The 21,988-nt window shown below is 39.7% G+C and overlaps 1 protein-coding gene across 1 annotated transcript in view; it reads left to right on the forward strand.

Annotated features, from left to right (window-relative positions):
* Positions 1–9: 9 nt before the first annotated feature.
* The window catches only part of DNAAF4 (dynein axonemal assembly factor 4), a 44,914-nt gene continuing 22,935 nt past the window's right edge, over positions 10–21,988 (forward strand). Inside the window, exons 1-4 of the mRNA XM_003418325.4 lie at positions 10–237; positions 558–705; positions 13,674–13,807; positions 18,757–18,991. Coding sequence (XP_003418373.2) covers positions 115–237; positions 558–705; positions 13,674–13,807; positions 18,757–18,991 — 640 coding nt within the window. The 5' untranslated portion in view covers positions 10–114. The remainder of the gene's footprint in view (positions 238–557; positions 706–13,673; positions 13,808–18,756; positions 18,992–21,988) is intronic.

The following is a 21,988-nucleotide window of genomic DNA, read 5'->3' on the forward strand; positions in this document are numbered from 1 at the left end:
GGCGCCGGGCCAGGCTTGACCCGGAAGGGCTAGCACACGGTGACCCCAGCTTCCCTAGCAACCGATCGGGCGCGGGCAGCAACCAGCTGCGCCTTACGTTCGGCCGCCGCCGGGATGCCCCTTCAGGTTAGCGATTACAGCTGGCAGCAAACGGAGACTGCAGTCTTCCTGTCCGTGCCGCTCCGGGGCGTCTGCGGGAGAGACGCCGATGTGTTCTGCACCGACAGCTATTTGAAGGTAGAGATGCGGCCGTGCCTGCCGGGCCGGGGGCGGTGCCGAGCGGCTGCGGAAGCGCGGCGCCGGAGTGCGGGCGGCGGGGGCGGCAGGCTCGCCGGCGGATGACCACCGGGGTTTATAATGGACACCGTACACCTCGTCTGTAGGCAGGTGTCATCAGAGAAGAGACGCCTTGCTAATTTTCCACGATCTGGAATAACTTTAGTGGACATTTAAGAGAATGCTTTTGGCCTCTTTCCATTTATTTCTTAACGTTTGTATTTTTAATTTGCTTAATTTTTTTTTTTTAATTAGCTTCTGTTTTCCCCTTTTCTGAATAGGTCAACTTCCCTCCATTTTTATTCGAGGTGTTTCTCTATGCTCCCATAGATGATGGGAGCAGCAAAGCCAAGATTGGGAATGATACTATCGTCTTTACCTTGTACAAAAAAGAAGCAGCCATGTGGGAGAGCCTTTCCTTATCAGGTGGTAAGTTCCTTAATGAAAGATGCTCTTTTGGTTGTGCTTTTTCTGTTTTATGCTTTTGAACAAATTCTCTTTTGAAACAACTGTATCGCCTCTCTAGGGAAGAAAGGCACACTGGCCTGACTTAAGTGAGATTGTGCTTCAGGTAGAAAAGTTAAGGTTAGGGTTAGGGGCTAGGTTTAGGGTTAAGGTTAAAATAAACAAACCCAAAGACTGAATTATTAAAAAGGTAGAGCACATTGATAATTGCCTGTTAGCAGATGTGGGTCTGAATCTTAGTAGGTTAGACCCTCCCCCATATGGCCTTTACTGAGCGCTTAACTTTGTGGTAGGCACTGGCACATCTGTTAATCCTCACAGCCACCTGTTATTTAGGTATTATTACCCACTTTGACAGAGGAGGTTGCCGAGGCACAGAAGGGTTGAGTGATTGACGGTGTTCACACACGTAGTAAGTGGAAGAGCTGGAACTAGAACTTTGTAATTTGACCCTAGCCCAGTGGTTCTCAACCCTGGCTGCATGCTAGAGTCACCTATAGAGATTTTATGCTTGGTAAAGTACAGGGTCAGTGAAAAAAAAGGAAGACCCTGGAGGAGACGGGTTGACACAGTGGCTGCAACAATGGGCTGAAGCATAATAATAGTGAGGATGGTGCAGGACTGGGCAGTGTTTTCTTCTGTTGTTTGTAGGGTCGCTATGAGTCAGAACTGACTTGAAGGCACCTAACAACAACAACAACATGGAACTTTAAACAGTATGGATGCTTGAACTGTGCCCTGGACCAATCAAATCAGTTTCTGGGGTGGGGCCTTGGTAGTTTTTAAAAACTTTTCCAGGGATTATTCTGTGCAGCCAAAATTGAGCTCCCCCGTTCTAAGTCTGGTTCTCTGTGCTCTTAACCGTACTCGGGCACTGCTGCCAGCGTCAGCTCTGTGGGCCATGAGTTTGGTTTGGTTTGGTTTAGTTGCCCTCTATTTCTTTAGTCCTGCTTTTCTCCTCCCTCTTCTCGTTGTCATGTTTTCTAGAACTTTCTATCTACTGCCTGGAATGTCTTTACGCCTGTGGCAGTTAAGCCTTGAGTAGGGAACATTGAGAATGGGAGGGATGACAACATTTTTATTAATGCTTTCTTGAGGCTTAATTTTTTTTTTAATTTTTATTGTGCTTTAAGTGAAAGTTTACAAATCAAGTCACTCTCTCATACAAAAATTCATGTACACCTTGCTATATATTCCTAGTTGCTCTCCCCCTAATGAGACAGCACACGCCTTCCCTCCACTTTCTTTTTGTGTCCATTCTGCCAGCTTCTGACCCCCTGTTCCCTTTCATCTCCCCTTTAGACAAGAGATGCCAACATAGTCTCGTGTGTCTACTTGATCCAAGAAGCTTGCTATTTACCAGTATTATTTTCTATCCCATAGTACAGTCCAATCCCTGTCTGAACAGGTGGCTTTGGGAATGGTTCCTGACTTGGGCTAACAGAAGGTGTCGGGACCATGACCTCCAGGGTCCTTCTAGTCTCAGTCAGACCATTAAGTCTGGTCTTCTTATGAGAATTTGGGGTCTTCATCCCACTGCTCTCCTGCTCCCTCAGGGGTTCTCTGTTGTGTTCCCTGTCAGGGAAGTCATTGCATGTAGCCAGGCCCCATCTAGTTCTTCTGGTCTCAGGCTGATGTAGTTTCTGGTTTATGAGGCCCTTTCTGTCACTTGGGCTCCTACTTACCTTGTGTCTTTGGTGTTCTTCATTCTTCTTTGGTCCAGGTGGGTTGAGACCAGTTGATGCATCTTAGATGGCTGCTTGCTAGCGTTTAAGACCCCAGACTCCACTCTCCAAAGTGGGATGCAGAATGTTTTCTTAACAGATTTTATTATGCCAATTGACTTAGATGTCCCCTGAAACCGTGGTCCCCAAACCCCCGCCCCTGTTACACTGGCCTTTGAAGCATTCAGTTTATTCAGGAAACTTGTTTGCTTTTGGTTTAGTCCAGTTGTGCTGACCTCTCCTGTATTGTGTGTTGTCTTTCCCTTCACTTAAAATAGTTCTTATCTAATTAGTAAAAACCCGTCTCCCTCCCTCTCTCCCCACTCATAACTATGAAAGAATGTTTTCTTCTCAGTTTACATTATTTCTCAAGTTCTTATAATAGTGGTCTCATACAATATTTGTCCTTTTGCAACTGACTAATTTTACTCAGCATAATGCCTTCCAGGTTCCTCCATGTTATGAAATGTTTCTCCGATTCATCGTTGTTCTTTATGATGCCTAGTATTCCATTGTATGAATATACCATTATTTATCCCTTCATCTGTTGATGGGCACCTTGGTTGCTTCCATATTTTTGCTATTTGTAAACAATGCTACAGTGAACATGGGTGTGCATATATCTGTTCGTGTAAAGGCTCTTGTTTCTCTAGGATATATTCCAAGGAATGGGATTGCTTGGTCGTATTCTAGTTCTATTTCTAGTTTTTTCAGGAAGCACCAAATCGATTTCCGAAGTGGTTGTACCATTTTACATTCCGACCAGCAGTGTATAAATGTTCCAGCCTCTCCACAATCTCTCCAACATTTATTATTTTGTGTTTTTTGGATTAATGCCAGCCTTGGTTGGAGTGAGATGGTATGTCATTGCAGCTTTGATTTGGATTTCTCTAATGGTTAATGATTGAGAACATTTCCTCATGTATCTGTTAGCTACCTGAATGTCTTCTTCCATGAAGTGCCTGTTCATATCCTTTGCCCATTTTTTAATTGGGTTATTTGTCTTTTTGTAGTTGAGTTTTTGTGGTATCATGTAGATTTTAGAGATCAGGCACTGATCAGAAATGTCATAGCTAAAAACTTTTTCCTAGTCGGTAGGTAATCTTTTTCCTGTTTTGTTGAAGTCTTTGGATGAGCATAGATGTTTGATTTTTAGGAGCTCCCAGTTGTCTAGTTTCTCTTCTGCATTGTTAGTAATGTTTTTTATACTGTTTATGCCATGTATTAAGGCTCCAAGCATTGTCCCTATTTTTTCTTCCATGATCCTTATCCTTTTAGATTTTATATTTAGGTCTTTGATACATTTTGAGTTAGATTTTGTGCATGGTGAGAGATATGGGTCTTGTTTCATTCTTTTGCAGATGGATATCCAGTTATACCAGCACCATTTGTTAAAGAGACTGTCTTTTGCCCATTTAACTGACTTTGGGCCTTTGTCAAATATCACGTGCTCGTATGTGAATGGATTTATGTCTGGATTCTCAGTTCTGTTCCATTGGTCTATGTATCTGTTGTTGTGCCAGTACCAGGCTGTTTTGACTACTGTGGCAGTATAGTATGTTCTAAAATCAGGTAGAGTGAGGCCTCCCACTTCGTTCTTCTTTTCCAGTAATGCTTTACTCATCGAGGGCCTCTTTCCCTTCCATATGAAGTTAGTCATTTGTTTCTCCATCTCATTAAAACATGTCGTTGGAATTTGGATCAGAATTGCATTGTAGCTATAGATTGCATTTGGTAGAATAGACATTTTTACAATGTTAAGTCTTCCTATCCATGAGCAAGGTATATTTTTCCACTTATGTAGGTCTCTTTTGGTTTCTTGCGGTAGTACCTTGTAGTTTTCTTTGTATAGGTCTTTTACGTCTCTGGTAAGATTTTATTCCTAAGTATTTTATCTTCTTGGGGGCTACTGTAAATGATATTGGCGTTGATTCCTCTTTGGTGTTCTTTTTGTTGGTGTAGAGGAATCCAGCTGATTTTTGTATGTTTATCCTGTATCCTGATGCTCTGGTGAATTCTTCTGTTAGTTTCAGTGGTTTTCTTGAGGATTCTTTAGATCATGTCATCTGCAAATAGAGAGATTTTTACTTTTTCCTTACCAATCTGGATGCCCTTTATTTCTGTATCTAGCCTAATTGCTCTGGCTAGGACCTCCACCACAGTGTTGAATAAGAGTGGTGATAGAGAGCATCCTTGCCTGGTTCCTGATCTCAAGGGGAATGCTTTCAGACTCTCTCCATTTAGGATGATGTTGGCTGTTGGCTATGTAAAAATGCCCTTTATTATGTTGAGGAGTTTTCCTGCTGTTCCTATTTTGCTGAGAGTTTTTATCATGAATGGGTGTTGAACTTTGTCAAATGCTTTTTCTGCATCAACTGATAAGATAATGTGATTCTTTTGTTTTATTTATATGATGGATTACATTAATTATTTTTCTAATGTTGAACCATCCCTGCATACCTGGTATGAATCCCACTTGGTTATGGTGAATTATTTTTTTGATATGTTGTTGAATTCTATTGGCTAGAATTTTGTTGAGGATTTTTGCATCTAAGTTCATGAGGGATATAGGTCTGTGATTTTCTTTTTTTGTGGTATCTTTAACTGGTTTTGCTATCAGGGATATGCTGACTTCATAGAATGAGTTTGGGAGTATTCTGTCCTTTTCTGTGCTCTGAAATACCTTTAGTAGTGGTGGTGTTACCTGTTCTCCAGAAGCTTGGTAGAACTCTGCTTTGAAGGCCTCTGGACCAGGGCTTTTGTTTTGTTGGGAGTTTTTTTGATTACCTTTTCGATCTCTTCTTTTGTTATGGGTCTGTTTAGTTGTTCTACCTCTGTTTGTGTTAGTTTAGGTAGGCAGTGTGTTTCGAGAAATTCATCCATTTCTTCTAGCTTTTCAAATTGGTTAGAGTACAATTTTTCATAGTAATCTGATGTGATTCTTCTAATTTCAGTTGGGTCTGTTGTCATATCGCCCATCTCATTCCTTATTGGGGTTGTTCCCTTCCTGTCCTGATTTTCTTTTGTCAGTTTGGCCAATGGTTTATCGATTTTATTGCTTTTTTCAAAGAACCAGCTTTTGGTCTTGTTAATTCTTTCAGTTGTTTTTCTGTTTTCTATTTCATTTAATTCTGCTCTAATTTTATTATTTGCTTTCTTCTGGTGCCTGAGGGTTTCTTTTGTTGCTCTCTTTCTACTTGTCCAAGCTGTAGGGATAATTCTTTGATTTTGGCCCTTTCTTCTTTTTGTATGTGTGCATTTATTGGTATCAGTTGTCCTCTGAGCACTGTTTTAGCTGTGTCCCAAACATTTTGATAGGAAGTGTTTTCATTCTCATTGGATTCTATGAATTTTTTTATTCCATCTTTCACATCTTCTATAACCCAGTTGTTTTTGAGCAGGGTATTGTTCAGTTTCCAAGTGTTTGATTTCTTTTCCCTGCTTTTTATGTTATTGATTTCTACTTTTATGGCCTTATGGTTAGAGAAGATGCTTTGTAATTTTTCGATGTTTTGGATTCTGCTAAGGTTTGGTTTATGACATATCATGTGGTCTATTCTGGAAAATGTTCCATGCGCACTAGAAAAGAAAGTGTACTTGGCTGGTGTCGGGTGGAGTGTTCTGTATATGTTTGTGTGGTCAAGTTGGTTGATCGTGGTATTAGATCTTCCGTGTCTTTATTGAGCTTCTTTCTGGATGCTCTGTCCTTCACCAAAAGTGGTGTGTTGAAGTCTCCTACTATAATTGTGGAGCTGTCTGTCTTACGTCTCAGTGCTGTTAGAGTTTGTTTTATGTATGTTGCAGCTCTGTCATTGGATGCATAATTATTTAATATGGGTATATCTTCTTGGTATATTATCACTTTAATCATTATAGAGTGTCCTTCCTTATCCTTTGTGGTGGATTTAACTTTAAAGTCTATTTTGTCAGAAATTAATATTGCCACTCCTGCTCTTTTTTGATTTTTGTTTGCTTGATATGTATTTTTTCATCCTTTGAGTTTTAGTTTGTGTCTCTAAGTCTAAGGTGTGTCTCTTGTAGGCAGCATATAAACGGTTCATGTTTTTTAATCCATTCTGCCATTCTCTGTCTCTTTATTGGTGCATTTAGTCCATTTACATTCAGTGTGATTATGGACAGGAAAAAAAAAATTTTTTTTTTTCTTATGAATTTAGTGCTGTTATTTTGAAGTCGTTTTTTGTGTGGTGTTGATAGTTTCTTTTTCCTACTTAGTTTTTTGTGCTTAATTTTTTGTCTTTTCCTCTTATTCGTTGTTCTTGGTTTTGTTTCTGCCAAGTCTCTATTTTTTTCTTGTATTTTATTTTGATGAGTAGGGTAGTTAGTCTCCTTTGTGATTACCTCAATATTTGCCCCTATTTTTCTAAGTTTAAGCCTCATTTTTATTTCTTTATAGTGCCTTGTCTTCCTCTCCGTATGAAAGGTCTATGACTACATTTCTTAGTCCCTCTTTATTGTGTTAATGTTGTCTTCTTTTACATAATGACATCGCTGTTTCCTTGTTTTGACTGTTTTTCTGTCTTGATTTTTGTGGTTTCCCTGTCTGAGTTAACATCTGATTGCTCTCTCCAGTGTTCTAGTCTTGGGTTGATATGTGGTATTATTGATTTTCTAACCAGAGAACTCCCTTTGGTATTTCTTATAGTTTTGGTTTGATGTTTACGAATTCCCTAAATTTCGGTTTAATCTGGAAATGTCCTATTTTCATCTTCATATTTGAGTGACAGTTTTGCTGGATATATGATTCTTGGCTGGCAGTTTTTTTCCTTCCATGCCTTATATAAGTCATCCCATTGTTTTCTTGCCTGCGTGGTTTCTGCTGAGTAGTCTGAACTTATTGACTCTCCTTTGTAGGTGGCTTTTCATTTATCCTTAGCTGCTCTTAAAATTCTTATCTTTGGTTTTGGCAAGTTTGATTGTAATATGTCTTGGTGACTTTCTTTTAAGATCTACCTTTTGTGGAGCTCGATGAGCATCTTGGATAGATATCTTCTCATCTTTCACAATATCAGGGAAGTTTTCTGCCAACAAATCTTCCAACAATTCTCTCTGTATTTTCTATTATCCCTCCCTGTTCTGGTACTCCAGTCACTTGTAGGTTATTTCTCTTGATAGAGTCCCACATGATTCTTAGGTTTTCTTTATTTTTTTTAATTCTTTTATCTGATTTTTCTTCAAATGTATCGGTGCCAAGTGCTTTATCTTCATTGTCACCAATTCTGCCTTCCACTCGCTCAATTCTGCTCTTCTGGCGTTCTATTGAGTAGTCTGATTCTGTAATTTTATTGTTAATCTTCTGAATTTCTGATTGCTGTCTGTCTATGGATTCTTGCAGCTTATTAAATTTTCCATTAAGTTCCTGAATACCCTTTTTAATTTCTTCAACTGCTTTATCTGTGTGTTCCTTGGCTTGTTCTGTGTATTGCCTGATCTTCTTCCTGATTTCTTGAAGATTTCTGTATATTAATCTTTTGTATTCTCCATGTAGTAATTCCAGGAAGGCACCTTTGCCCAGAAGAGCCCTTGATTCTTTGTTTTGAGAGCTTGTTGAAGCGATCATGGTCTGCTTGTTTATGTGATTTGATCTTTCCTGTTGTCTCTGAGCCATCTATAAATTGCTGTATTAGTTTATTTTATGTTTGCTTACCATATCCTAGCTTCTTGCTTTGTTTTGTTTTGGTATGCCCAAATAGGTTGCTTGAGTGAGCTAGCTTGATTATTTTTGCCTTTGAAGCTCTGACATCTTGTCCCCAGATGGCTAGAGCTGTTATCAGGTATATCAGTCTAGGCGTCCATTCACTTTTGTATGAATTCAGCTCAGGTTTCCAGGTAGCTGCTCATCAAGTGTGTGGTACAAGCTCTTTCCTACAGTTTTAGAGGGGCAGGGGTGATTGGTGTCAGTAGAGGTATCTAGTTGCAGCAGGGGGTCATGCTGTGAACATGGCGGGGGCTGACAACCATCCTTCTAGTGTCTGTGAGGAAAGCGCGTCCCTGTTCCCTAGAGCACGCAGGTGGGTACGTTCTGCAGACAGACCATGGGCACCCAGTGCTTTTGGTTGTAAGTACTGGGAGGTACCAGTTATCCTTGGATCTCTGTTGCAGGTGGCTGAGTGCTCTGAGTGGAGCCACCGCTTCTTAGGCCCCTGACGTGGGTAGGTGAGGACCCTGTTCGATAGGCAAAGCGGTATCAAACGTCAAACACCCACCTCTCCACCACGCAGCTGAAACAGTTGCAGTCTGCCAGCAAGGGCCTGTTCTCCTGAAATAGGCCCACACAGGTCCATGCAGGGAGGAAAGGTATTCAAAGTCCACGGACTTTTTATGCCTGGACAGGAGCCCCTTCTGTATTGAGCTCCCTAGGTTAGTGGAGCTGGCAAATTATCTTTTTCCCCAACTATGAATTTATTCCTTCTCCAAGGCCGGGAGAGTGGCTCTGGATGCTCAGCAGGCCGTACTTCAGGCTCAGGGAAATCAACAGCAACTGAAGCCTGCTTGGGGGTGAGGGGTGCAGTAAAATATACGCAAGTACTTAGCTTTTGCCAAGAACGCCATTATTCTCTGGTTCCGGAGGTATGAGTAGGCTGTGCGGCTGGCTATTTCTCGTTGAGGAAACTGCAGCCGAAAGCTACCACCAGCCCCCCTTAGCTGCTCTCGGGAATGATGCCTGAGGGAACCCAGCGATTCAGGTCCAGCAACTCCTCTCTGCTTCTGAACTGTCTCTCCCTCCCCCTGCCTCTTACTCCATTTTCTGACTTTGCCTTTGATGTTCAAGGTTCCTAGCTTGTCATAAATATTATCGTTTTACTTGTTTTTTCGGGTCTTTGTTGTAAGAGGGATCACCAGAAGCGTTTGGCTACTCCACCATTCTCGGTCCTGCCTCTGAGGCTGTATTTGTTAATCTCCGGGACCAGGGCTGAAGTAGAATTTTCCCTAAGATTTGGCATTCAGCTCAGAAAATGTAGGTTAAGGTAGGTGACCGTAGTCAGGCTACCTTAGTTCTTTAGTAAGTCACAAACTACCTGAAGAGTTTTTACATACCGTATTCCTGACCTCTCAGGTTCAACTCCCTGTTTCGTTCAGTGAGTCTGTGGTGGTGCCTGGAACTATGTTGTAAAATAAATCTGTTGTGGGGTAGAAACCCCAGGTTCTGCTTTGTGTAAGTCATCTCAGCCAGTAAACAAGAGACCAAGGTGGAAGAGTGGAAAATTGCCTTTATTTTGTTGCACAAGGAAAGGAGCAGTCAGGGCCGCTGCTGCCAAGACTGCACAGCGAGGTTGAGGGGGATTAGTTTTAAGGGGTTTACAAGTAGGAAGTTCATACAGGTTATATCAGCAACATTTTTAGTCATACTACACAGGTGCGTTGGACCTTACATATAACCTCATGCATTGCGTGTTCAGAAAATGGTGGTTAAACTCCACCCAGAGGTGGGGAAATTACTATCTGTGAGTTTTAAAAGGTTACCCTGAATGTCAACATGTCGCCTAAACTGGTTTCCACCAATCTCCTCTAGTTTTGGGGCAGCAGTTAAGGGGAGGGGAACCAGGATTTTAATGTAAAGTTATGGGGTGTGCCAAGCAAAGGAACCAGGATTCTAATGTAAAGCCACAACAGGGTGGGCCAAGCAAGCTGCTTGAGAGGGTGGATTTCCCACAGCCTGGGGACCTCTGTCTTATATCCAGGGTGCTCTACTTTAATTTCTTTCAACTCTTGATATGCTTAATTTTGAAGTTAGAAAGGACCAAAACAGTCATTTATTATAACAGCTTGTTTTAAAATAAACAGATGAAGGTAGAAAAACAAAAAAAACTCCCCAGGTGATTCTGATTGCTGCCCAGGTTGAGAATCATTGACCCAGACGTTTGTGTGTCTCTCCTGGTGACCAACAGATTTTCACCAGGAAACGTTCTGTCCACTAACTTTATAGGACATAAAGAAGGGTCATATCAGAAAACCTGTTACTTTTCCCACAACATGTTTTCTGACATGAAATACTTTCTCCTATGTCAGATTCTCTTCTTAACCTGGTGGCCACCTTATCCAGGGGCAGGGAGGAAACTTTCCTTCCTGATGTAACTGGATCATTCCAGGCCTGCTCCACATGGCCATAGAGACACAAAATGTGTGAAAGCGAAAGAAGAAGCTTTATCTGTTTGGCCACACAAGGGAGCAAACCGGGACTTGTGTGACCAAGATGGCTTCCAGAACAGTAGCCCAAGGGGTTTATATGGGTGAAGTAAATCGGGTCTGGGGTCTTCAGGAATGCCACGAGGTGGTGCCAGGTTGTTGATTGGTCTGGCCTCAGAAGGCATTCCTGGGACAGTCTGGCCTTTTTGCACTTGCTCAGTCTGAAAAGTGAGTCAGGTCTCTCAAACCAGATCTTAGGCTCGGACCCATCGCTTCTGAAAACCTTTCCCCAATCTTGGGCAGCTAACGTTTGGTTCCGTCAGTGGGAGAAGAGTTCCGGGGTCATGCAGAGGACGGTGGGTCAATGGTTCTGCGTTTGTCAGATGGGCCAGGTCTAGTTCTTGCCAGTTTCAACTGGTCCTGTGACCCCAGTCTCTTGTTTTCCTCAACTTGACCAGAAACAGGAAGCATCCCTAAATAAGGAGATAGCTTAAAGACAGGGAGTTAGTTCCTATATCACAGAAGATCCAGGCACGACCCTTTGCCTCTTCAAGATGGCTGCCGGTCTCACTAATCATGGTCTTCCTCTCTGTTTTACACAGTCCGTTTCATTGAAAATCTACTTGATTCTCCTCTTTCATGGTTATATGATCAGCTTTTCCAGATGTTAGCTATTTAAACCAGGGGTTGACAAACTTTTTTCTGTAAAGAGCCAGGTAGTATTTTAGGCTTTGCATGCCATATGGTCTCTGTCACAACTACTCAGCTATTCAGTTGTAGCATGAAATCAGCCTTAGACCATACATAAATGAGTGAGCATGGCTGTATTTTAATAAAACTTTATTTATATACAATGAAATTTGAATTTCATCCAGTTTTTATGTGGCACAAAATGTTACTCTTTTGATTTTTTTAACTATTTAAAAACGTGAAAGTCATTCTTAGGAAAACAGTCAGCCGGCTGGATTTGGCCTGTGGGGAATATAGCTTGCCAACCCCCAATTTAGCCTATTCAAAACAGTCTTAAAAACTAATGAACATTGTACTACTCACAGAAACCAGGTTTGAGATTTCTTTAGAAATCAAACTCATTTTAACATGTATCTTAGTTATCGAGTGCTGCTGTAACAGAAATACCACAAATGGGTGGCTTTAACAAACAAATTTATTTTCTCATAGTTTAGGAGGCTAGAAGTCTGAATTCAGGTATGAGCTCTAGGGTAGGACTCTACGGGCTCTGGGGGAAGGTCGTTGTCTCTTTTCAGCTTCTGTTTCTAGGTTCCTTAGAGATCGTGTGACTTGTTTCTTCTCTATTTGTGTTTGGTTGCTTAAAATTCCGTTTTATACCTCAAAAGAGAACGATTTGAGACACACCCAACACCAATACTGCCTCATTAATATAACAAAAGAACCCATACCCAGATGGGATTATATCCGCCAGGTGCTCCTTGGAAGCTCTATGGGGCAGTCCTACTCAGTGCTGTAGGGTCGCTATGAGTCTGAATCAACTCGACGGTACTGGGCTGGGAAGGAGTTAAGATTTACAACATGTATTTTGGGGGTCGAGGAGTGGGGATGCAGTTCAATCCATAACAGCATGTAATTCACTGAGATTATTTACTTAAACACTCTTGTTTTACATAAAGTACTGTGGAACTCCAGCCTGTATTCCAAACCTCTCTGCCTCATTGCATAAAACATATTTGCCTCTTCTTTTCCTGAAGTTCTTTCTTCATTTCCTTTAGGTATGGAGCATTTAATTAGGAAAGTTGATGTTATTTTGATTATTTCTGCCCTTAAGCTGGTCCCACTGTCTTTCTCTTGTTATTTAGTAAATAGGAGGAGAGTTGGGAGAGGCTTCTAGACTCACTTCCAGTCCTTAGACTTACTTCAGTCCTCACTCCCAGCAAAGACCTTGGATGAGTATAAGTCACACCCTTTTTACTTCTAACTGAGATTTTGTATGTCCTTCAATTATGAATGTAGGTAACAAGTAGCAGTAGTGTCAACAGAAATCGTAGTATTTCCATCTCACAGGTACCTCTACCTTTTATGCTTATCACTGTTTGGAATTAATAGTGTTTGTTAGATAGAGTGCTATATGTTATTTAATGCATTATGAAGAAGCATATATTAGCCTATCACAATTTATTTTTAAGTATTTGTAAGTCTGTTTTAATATACTTCTTTTCTTTGTAATCATGTGTATTTTACTTTATTTTAAAAATTATTCTGAGATGGGATCCATAAAGGCTTCACTATATTGCCCACGGGTTTGCTGCACAAAAGAGATTAAGACTCCCTGCCTAGGGCCTGATTCAACCTCTTCCCTCTGGGTCTAAATTTCTTCCTCTTCCCTTCTTTTTTTTCTACTCAAAGGTCAGATCCACTCCCTCAGGACCTGATCTCTCCTTCTCTAAGATAATTTAGCCACTAATGGATCATGATCTGTAGTTTGTAAAACATTTAGTTACTGAATATAAAAATGATTGTGAATGATAAAGTTCTATATTTAACAAACACATCACGCTACTTTGTAATTTTTCCTAAGACTGGCCCTGTACTCTTCATGTGCATAAATTACCATTTATACTTATGTAGGTATATTATATCAAGTTGTTTAACCTATCTTCTCTTCTAGGAGACCCCAGAGTGGTGATTTACTGTGAGCAGGTTTATAATAGCCCTAGTTTCTTAACTGACAGAGGTAGAAGGATAAATGTTTCCTCCCTCTCGTTCATCCTCGTCTCTTTCTTTTTTTTTTTGTCTGCTTTCTCTCTCCCTTTCTCTTGCTCTCACTCTTACTCTAGAGTACTCTCTTGCCCACCCCTCCTCCGTCCTCTGTCTTTTTCTTTCATTCTGTAGTAATTCATATTATTATACTTGCTTGCCTACCTTTTGGTCTTAGCTTCTTGGTCAGTTTACAGTTGAGAGATAACTTCACTCCTGCATGTGAAGTTGGGACAAAAGAAATCTTATTCTGGATGAGTATGTTAAACAGTTTTCTCCTGAGTGAAACAAATTCTTCGTAATCTTGACTTAGTGATGTTCTTCGTGTTTTAGTTGACAAAGAGATGATGCAGAGAATAAGAGAAGAATCTATTTTACAAGCACAAGAGACAGCGAAAGAAGCTGCAGAAGCAAAAGCTGCAGCAAAGCGGGAAGATCAGAAATATGCTCTGAGTGTCATGATGAAGGTAGGTTGCAGACTGATAGGGACGTCTTCTCATTGAGTAGAGAATGGTAAACTATGTCTGGTAATTAGTTCCAACCACTGTACTTTCTCAGTATTTTGATCATGCTTTGGTTATAGGACTTAATGTGTTCCTGAAAAACCTGAATGAAAGTCCAGGACGTAAAAGTTGGACGATAGATTTTCTCATTTCAGGGAGAGGGTTCTAGTCCCAGAGGATTTAAAAATTCTAAAGTTTCTATGATGTTTGCTTCTTTGTAAATCCTACAGCAATATGCTAGGTTATTTTAAAAAAGAAAAGCATAGATTAAACGCTAAGTATTAACAAATTGGTATCTTTTTAAGTTGAGATTTTCAAGGGAAAGCTTTGATCAGCAGTATATTTGTTGAGATATAATTCATATACCAGACAGTTCACCCATTTGAAGTGTACAATTCAATGGTTTTTAGTATATTCACAGAGTTGTGCAACCATCACCGTGATCAATTTAGAACAATTTCATCACCTCAAAAAGAAGCCATGTATCTTTAACAGTCACTCCCTATTCTCTCCAAAACCTCCCAAGCACTGTTGTTGCTGTTGTTAGGTGCCCTCAAGTTGATTCCGACTCACAGTGACGATATGTTGCCCGGCCCTGTGGCATGCTCACAATTGTTGCTATAGATGAACCTCTTGTTGCAGCCATTGTGTCAGTTCATCTTGTTGAGGGTCTTCCTCTTTTTCACTGACCGTCTACTTTACCAAGCGTGATGTCCTTTTCCAGGAACTGATCCCTGCTGATAATATGTCCAAAGTATGTGAGACGTAGTTTCGCCGTCCTTGCTTCTAAGGAGCATTCTGGTCATACTTCTTCCAAGACAGATTTGTTCATTCTTTTGGGAGACCATGGTATATTCAGTATTCTTCGCCAACACAATTCAAAGACATCAATTCTTCAGTCTTCCTTATTCATTGTTCAGCTTTTGCATTCATATGAGGCAGTTGAAAACACCATAGCTTGGGTTAGCCATGCCTTAGTCTTCAGGGGTGACATCATTGCTTTTCAACACTTTAAAGAGATACCTAGCCATAGGCAACCACAGATCTACTTCCTGTCTTATGTTGTTGTTAGTTGCTGTCGAGTTGGCTCTGACTCATGGCGAACTTATGTATAACAGAATGAAATGTTGCCTGGTCCTGTGGCGTCTTCACGATTTTTGGTATATTTGAGTTGTCATGGTGATTGTGTCAATCCATCTCATTGACAGTTTTCCCTCATTTTTTTTGGCCCTCTAATTTACCAACCATGGTGTCCTTTTCTAGTGATTGGTCTTTCCTGATGATGTGTCTCACGTAAGGGAGTTGAAGTGTGGCCATCCTTGCTTGTAAGGAACATTTTGGTTGTATTTCTTCTAAGACTGATCAGTCTCTCTCTAGATTTGCATATTCTGAAAATTAATTTTTAAAGTAATTTGACATTTAAATGGCATTTGATAGGAGAAAATAATTTTAATGTTAGAAGAACTTGCTGATGGTGACTTTTGCTTGAAATAAAGCTAGAGATTGTCATACTGCCTTGATTGAAGCTTAACAACTTCCTTAAAATTTATCAAGGTAAAATTGAACATTAGCCGCTTCCTTCTCTTGATTAAGGAATCTATAACAAGTGTTATCTCATCAAGCACTCTGTGGACCCATGATTCTTCTTTTGCATTTAGGTCACTAGTTTTGTTTTTATAACCATTAATCTTCTTTCAGTCTCTATTGTTTTTCCTTTCCTAGAAATTTCTTATAAATGGAATCATATAATATGTAGTCTTTTGTGTCTGACTTCTTACACTTTACATAATGTTTTCGAGGTTCATCCATGCTGCATGTATTAGTAATTTGTTTCATTTTACTGCTGAGTAATAGTCCGTTGTATAGATACGCTGAGTCCTGGGGGCATAGTGGGTAAGTGCTTGGCTGCTAACTGAAAGGTTGACAGTTTGAACCCTCCAGCTGCTCCATAGGAGAAAGATGTAGCAATCTGCTTCTGTGGGATTACAGCCTTGGAAACCTTATGGGGCAGTTCTACTCTGTCCTGTAGGGTCACTGAGGGTCAGAATCATCCTAAGTCAGTTCTAATCTAAGTTGGATACCTCTTTTTAGGTTTCGTTATTATTGCCTTTTATTGTCAGTATCTTTGTAAATACGATCTTTGAACGTCTGTGAGTGAACAGCTGAGAATGATAGCATCAGCAAATTACATGCTGTAACATTGTAGTACATGTTACAATAAGATGTAAAAAAAAGCAAAAAAAACCTTGGTCATATAAGTACGATTTGTTGTAGCTCCAATCACGGTAAGTCAGGGACTACCTTTATTCTGACTGTTCACATAGTTTTTTCTTTTTCTGTGTGTTGGGGTGGAGAGGAAGGAGAGTAAAGGAGGCAAACATGTTATTATCTAGCTGGGCGAAGTTGTCTTCTCCGTTTGGGTTGTGGCGGCCTCTCTGGCTAACACTGATGTTCGTCACGTCCTTTTGTTAGGCATTTAAATGCTGGTTCACTCATGAGACTCTTTCCTGGCCCCACCTGTTGGCGGGTCACCGGCAGTTCTCTGAACTTAGGACGTGTAATTTTCTGCTTAGTTTAACCCTTAGCTGCAATTCTGGGACTCCAGGGAACTCCCATTCAACATTGTGTGAAATTATTTTAAAGTCAGTGCCTCACCGCTGAGTAGGAAGATAAACAGTCATCCTTTCAGAAAGCACATTAAGTGATGCCGGTATTACAGCACATCTCTCAGTTTAGTTTTCAGACCTCTGAGGTTAAATATGTATCCCAAAATAGTTTAACCTCTAGGAAATGTCATCCCAGTGTGTCACCCTGTGCCAGATGTACATTTAAATTTAAATTAACTTTATGTTACTGGAACTCAGATTGAAAATTTAGTTCCTCAGTTGCACTAGCCACATTTTGAGTACTTAATTAGCCACATGTGGCTAGCGATTATTGTAATTGATAGCACAAAACTTTTCCATTGTTATAAGGCAGCGATTATGGGTGAGGATGACACAACGTAATTAATGTAATTGGTGTCAATAAATTGTACACCTGAAAAATGTTGAACTGGCAAATGTTGTGTTACATATATTATTACAACAACAGAAAAAAATTTCCACCATAGAAGAAAGTTCTATTGGGCAGTGCCTCTCGGGAGGATGGAGGCGAGACATTTTTCTTACATAAGGGAGTCAGATGCACAGAGTCAGTCATGTATACCAACCAGTTACTCTATTTTACTGTAGTTTTTTCTTTCTCAAGTAAGGGAAGTTTATGAAAGAGAGAAAAATTGGCACGCTCTTCTGCACGTTTCTGCTTTCAAACTCACCTCCTAGTTAGCTTTTCATGTGAAAGTTTCAAATCAGTGCTAGTGTAAACATAGTAGGCAGAGGATTAAGAGTCCAGACATTTCCAGCTGACAGAGACAAACTCTCCCCATCGCATCCTTCCTGTTTGCCTTCCCTACTGTTTCCTCATTCCTCAGATGAAGAGGCACAACTTTAGTCCTAAGACAAGACAAGACTGGGATAAGCAGAGAGGCAAATTTTTTGTTTATGCGTTTGTGCGTACACATGGGGAGAAGTGATTTAACTTTTAGAATACTGCATCGTTATTTTATTTTTCGCCAAGCTCTTAGATGTCATTTAATTGAATGCCTGCCCACATTTTACATATTTGAGTAAAATGAGGCTAGAGGAAGTGTGTGTGCGAGATCATATTAATAGTTAATGGTAGACTGACCGCTCTGACTGGGATCACAATAGAAGGCCTGGACAGAGCAGGAGAAAAATGTAGGAAAAAAAAATCAAATTCATAAAAAAAACAGACCAGACTTACTGGCCTGATGGAGACTGGAAGACCTCAAGACCGTGGCCCTACGTCACCCCTCTGACTTGGAACTGCAGCCGATCTTGGAAACCACCTTCCAGCCAAGCAATAGACAGGCCTATAAAATAGACGATAATACCTGAAAAGAACATGCTGCACAGAGCAGACAATTATACTAGACCAAAAGGGCAACAGTTGCCCAAAAGCAAAGATGAGAAGGCAGGAAGGGGTAGGAAAACCAGACAAAAGGAAATGGAGAACCCAGGGCGGAAATGGGGAGAGTACTGACACGGTGTGGGAACTGCAACCAATGTCACGGGATGCTTTGTGTACAATTTGTTGAATGGGAAACTAATTTACTCTGTAAACTTTCCTCTAAAACACAATAAAATTAAAAAAAAAAAAAGGTGAATGGTGGAGCTGGACCAAAGCCTGTGTTGTATAACTCCTAATCAGTGTGACATTCCACTAAATCATTTACTTTTCCCATTTTGTTTAAATATATTTTTAAGTTTATTTGTTTATTACTGTCTTAGTTTCCTAGGGCTGTTGTAACATGATGGGTGGCTTTAAAGAACAGAAATTTATTGTCTCACAGTTCTAGAGGCGAGGTGTCCAAATGCAGGGCACTATCAGGGCCATGTTCTCTTTGTTCAGCTTGGGGGAAGATTCTTCCTTGTCTCTTCCAGCTTCTGGTAGCTCAGGCATCTCCTGGCTTTCCTTGAGCTGTAGCTGTGTGTTCACACAGCATCCGTCTTCCTCCTGTGTGATTCTGTCTCCGTGTCTGTTCTCCCCTTCCGGAAGGTGTCCCTCAGAAGGGGTTAGGACCCACCCTATTCCAGTGTGACCTAGTTAACTGATAGCATCTTAAAAAAAAAAAAAATCTATTTCCAAACAAGTTCACATTCACAGGGACGGATAGAACTTCAATATATCTTTTTTGGGGAACATAATTCAATCCATAACCACCACTACCTCTTGCTGTAGATAAAATAATAAGCATTAGAGATGAGAATAATTATAATGAATTTCTTACTGTATAAAGAAATGTTGCTTCTTATATGTTATAAAGGATTTGGTCATTGCAATTTTCCCAGATTGAAGAAGAAGAGAGGAAAAAAATAGAAACTATGAAAGAAAATGAACGGATAAAAGCAACTAAAGAATTGGAAGCCTGGAAAGAACGTCAAAAGAAAGCTGAAGAACAAAAAGAAATACAGAAAGAAGAGAAATTACATCAACAAAAAAAGCAAATTGAAGAAGAAAGGAAAAAAATTAAGAGTAAAAAATGTCTTACTAGAAATTTGGCATCTAGAAATCTTGCCACAAAAGGTACGATGATTAATGTTTTCTGGAAAAGTGAGTCTTGTTGGTGAAGTATATACGGCAGTCGTTTTTTGTGTGAGTAGCAAATCTGTTTGCAGTGTTAGGTCAGTCTTTTGGTGTATTGAGAAGACTAATACAACAACACAAAGACTGAGGTGACAGATCCATTTCTTCTTCTAGGGAGTATTGAAGTTTTCATAACAAAATAAGCAAAGATGCAGCATCTCTTTTGATTGGATACTTCCTTTTGAAATGTATGCAGGGGTTGTTAAATATGTGGTTTCCTCATGACCAGGTGCAAAAAGGTTTAGAGTGGCCTAACAGTGGCAGGAGCACTCCTTTAGTGCTTTAGAGATAAGACATCAGGAGTTTGGTTGAAAGACTCAGTTCCTCACGTGGCTCAGGAAGATGAGGACTATAAGCAAATTTAAGCGGTGCTACTTGGAAGGCTACTTGGGAGCAGGTTGGAATCTGGCTGCTTCTGGTTTTTTCATCCTGGTATGTTCAAAACAGGTAAAATAAGTTAATTCTTCATTGAAAGCTATTAATTTGCTTTTATCTGATTTTATAATATGAAACTTGGTTTTGGGTATAATTAGTATTTTCTTTATACGGTAATTTTGAATTCCAGTAAATGGAATATTTTATAGTAAAATCATTGTATGCTAGCTGATTTTATAGGTTACGTTATTCAATTCTCACAGCAACACTTTGAGGTAAGTTTGTTATCCTTATTTTAGAGAAAGTAGATGTTCAGACAGGACAGGAACTACCCTATAAGTAAATTTGTGGGATTTGAACCCACATCCGTCTGCATTTGAAGCTGTGCTTTTTCCACCATGCTCTGTGCCTGCTTAAACAGTGCGGCCTAGAATGTTGAAAAGTCATTTAGAGTGAATGTTAAATGGGAACTATTATTCAACTTGTATTTATTATTGTGGTTAATATGGAAATGGTGATTAATCACTACATGACCTCTTCCCTTAATACCATTTCAACAAAATATGGAGACTAGCAAGAGTATATAGAAATATTCCCCTCCATATTTCAAATAGTGCTAAACAAATTGAATGTTTCCAAATACTGTTGGAACCCAAACACAATTTAATAAATAAGAAATGTCCTGAAGACATTAAAAAAAAAAAAATCATTTATGGACACAAGGTAGATTAAACATGGTACAGGGGAAAAGAGTGTAAAGTGGTGTTTTTGAATTCTTACTCCAGAAGTCCTTTTTCTCTTAGTTCATTAGCATCATTACAGATGTCCCATTAGGTTGTTTCCTTTCTTCTGTCATATCCATCCATTTAACAAATATTTACGTAGTATCTTTACTAAACCAAACCAGACCCACCCCATTGCTGTCAAGTTGATTCTGACTCATAGTGACCCTATAGGACAGAGTAGAACTGCCCCATAGAGTTTTCAAGGAGCAGCTGGTGGACTCAAACTGCTGACCTTTTGGTTAGCAGCCATAGCTCTTAACCACTATGCCACCAGGGTTTCCAGTATCTGTACTAGGAGTTGTGAGATACACAAATATGACTTAAGGTATGAAATTGGTAAATAATTGCTTAAAAAAACACAACTGTTTCATTGGTCAGTAAAGTTAGACCTGTAGAAGAAGGAGAATTGACTGCTGTTACAAGATCATTTATTCTAATACTACCTTTTTAACGTCACTGTTAACTAAAAATGCTTATTGAGAACATTTTCAGCATTGGAAAGAATATTGTATTATTTGCCCCAGAAACCCTTTGGATAGCCTCTTTCAGATGAAGACTACAGATGGTGCGGCAGGTGCTGCAGATTGCCTGCCCAGTGTCTACTCTCCCTTCTTTTTCACCAGCAGAATCATGATGTGGGTGAGAGCTGGGGGGTAGCAGAAGAAATGTCCCCAGTTAAAAAAACTTTTCTCTTGGAAATATGAACATTGCTGGGTTATTTGAAGAAATTAAAGAATACTTAAAAAAATTTTTTTTAGATGTGATAATGGTATTATAGTTAGGTTTAAAAAGTATACATACTGAAATATTTATGGATGAAAAAATATGATGTCTGAGATTTGCTTCAAAGTAATAGGGTATATGAAAGAGGAGCTGATAATTGAATTCAGGTTATACACACGTGATGACTTGTTATTCTAGTCTGTCTACGTTTGTATATGTCTGAAATTTTTATAAAAAAGAGTAACAGAAGGTAAGGATCAAAGCACAGTGAATCACTTTAAAATGAATACAGTTTCTTGTATATAAATAATTTATCAATAAAATTGATTTAAAAAAGTAAGATTTATTGGGAATAACTTTAGGGAGAAAAGCAGCAAAGGGTCCATGATTTTCCCACGTTCTTACTGTTCCACAGAAAGTTGTGGTGGCTAATTTTACTGTGTCAACTTGGTTGGAAACCCTGGTGGCGTAGTGGTTAAGGGCTACGGGCTGCTAACCAAAGGGTCGGAAGTTCGAATCCGCCAGGTGCTCCTTGGAAACTCTATGGGGCAGTTCTACTCTGTCCTATAGAGTCGCTATGAGTCGGAATCGACTCAACGGCACTGGGTTTGGTTTGAGTTTTGTTATCTGTAGCTAAGATCTTCTCAAGCAGGTTTGTGTCAGCTTTTGAGATTATCCCAGGACTTTTTCACACATAAGGCTTTTCCTTTGCTTACCTTTGAGCTGAACTATGTATTTGAACCTTTTGTTTATATGTTGTATTTTTATCCAGCATTTTGTGTGTTTGTTAAATTGTTCACCTTCAAGCCATGTTGCTAGAAACAGAAAGCCAGTGTCTTTTTTTATGTTTTGATATTTGGCTTAATTTTCTGTTGGAGTTTGAAAGTTAGACACCGAATTTTTAATGTAACTAGTGATCATGTTAATGTTTTTTTATAATCATTAAAAAATTTTTATTTACTTTTGTTTAGCAAGATTAACATCAAAATAATCTTTTTTCTCTTTATGGAAACAAAACAAAACAAAACAAACTCATTGCTATTGAGTGGGTTCC

The sequence above is a fragment of the Loxodonta africana genome, chromosome 13 (genome assembly GCF_030014295.1).
Source record: "Loxodonta africana isolate mLoxAfr1 chromosome 13, mLoxAfr1.hap2, whole genome shotgun sequence".
NCBI classification, from domain to species: Eukaryota; Metazoa; Chordata; class Mammalia; order Proboscidea; family Elephantidae; genus Loxodonta; species Loxodonta africana.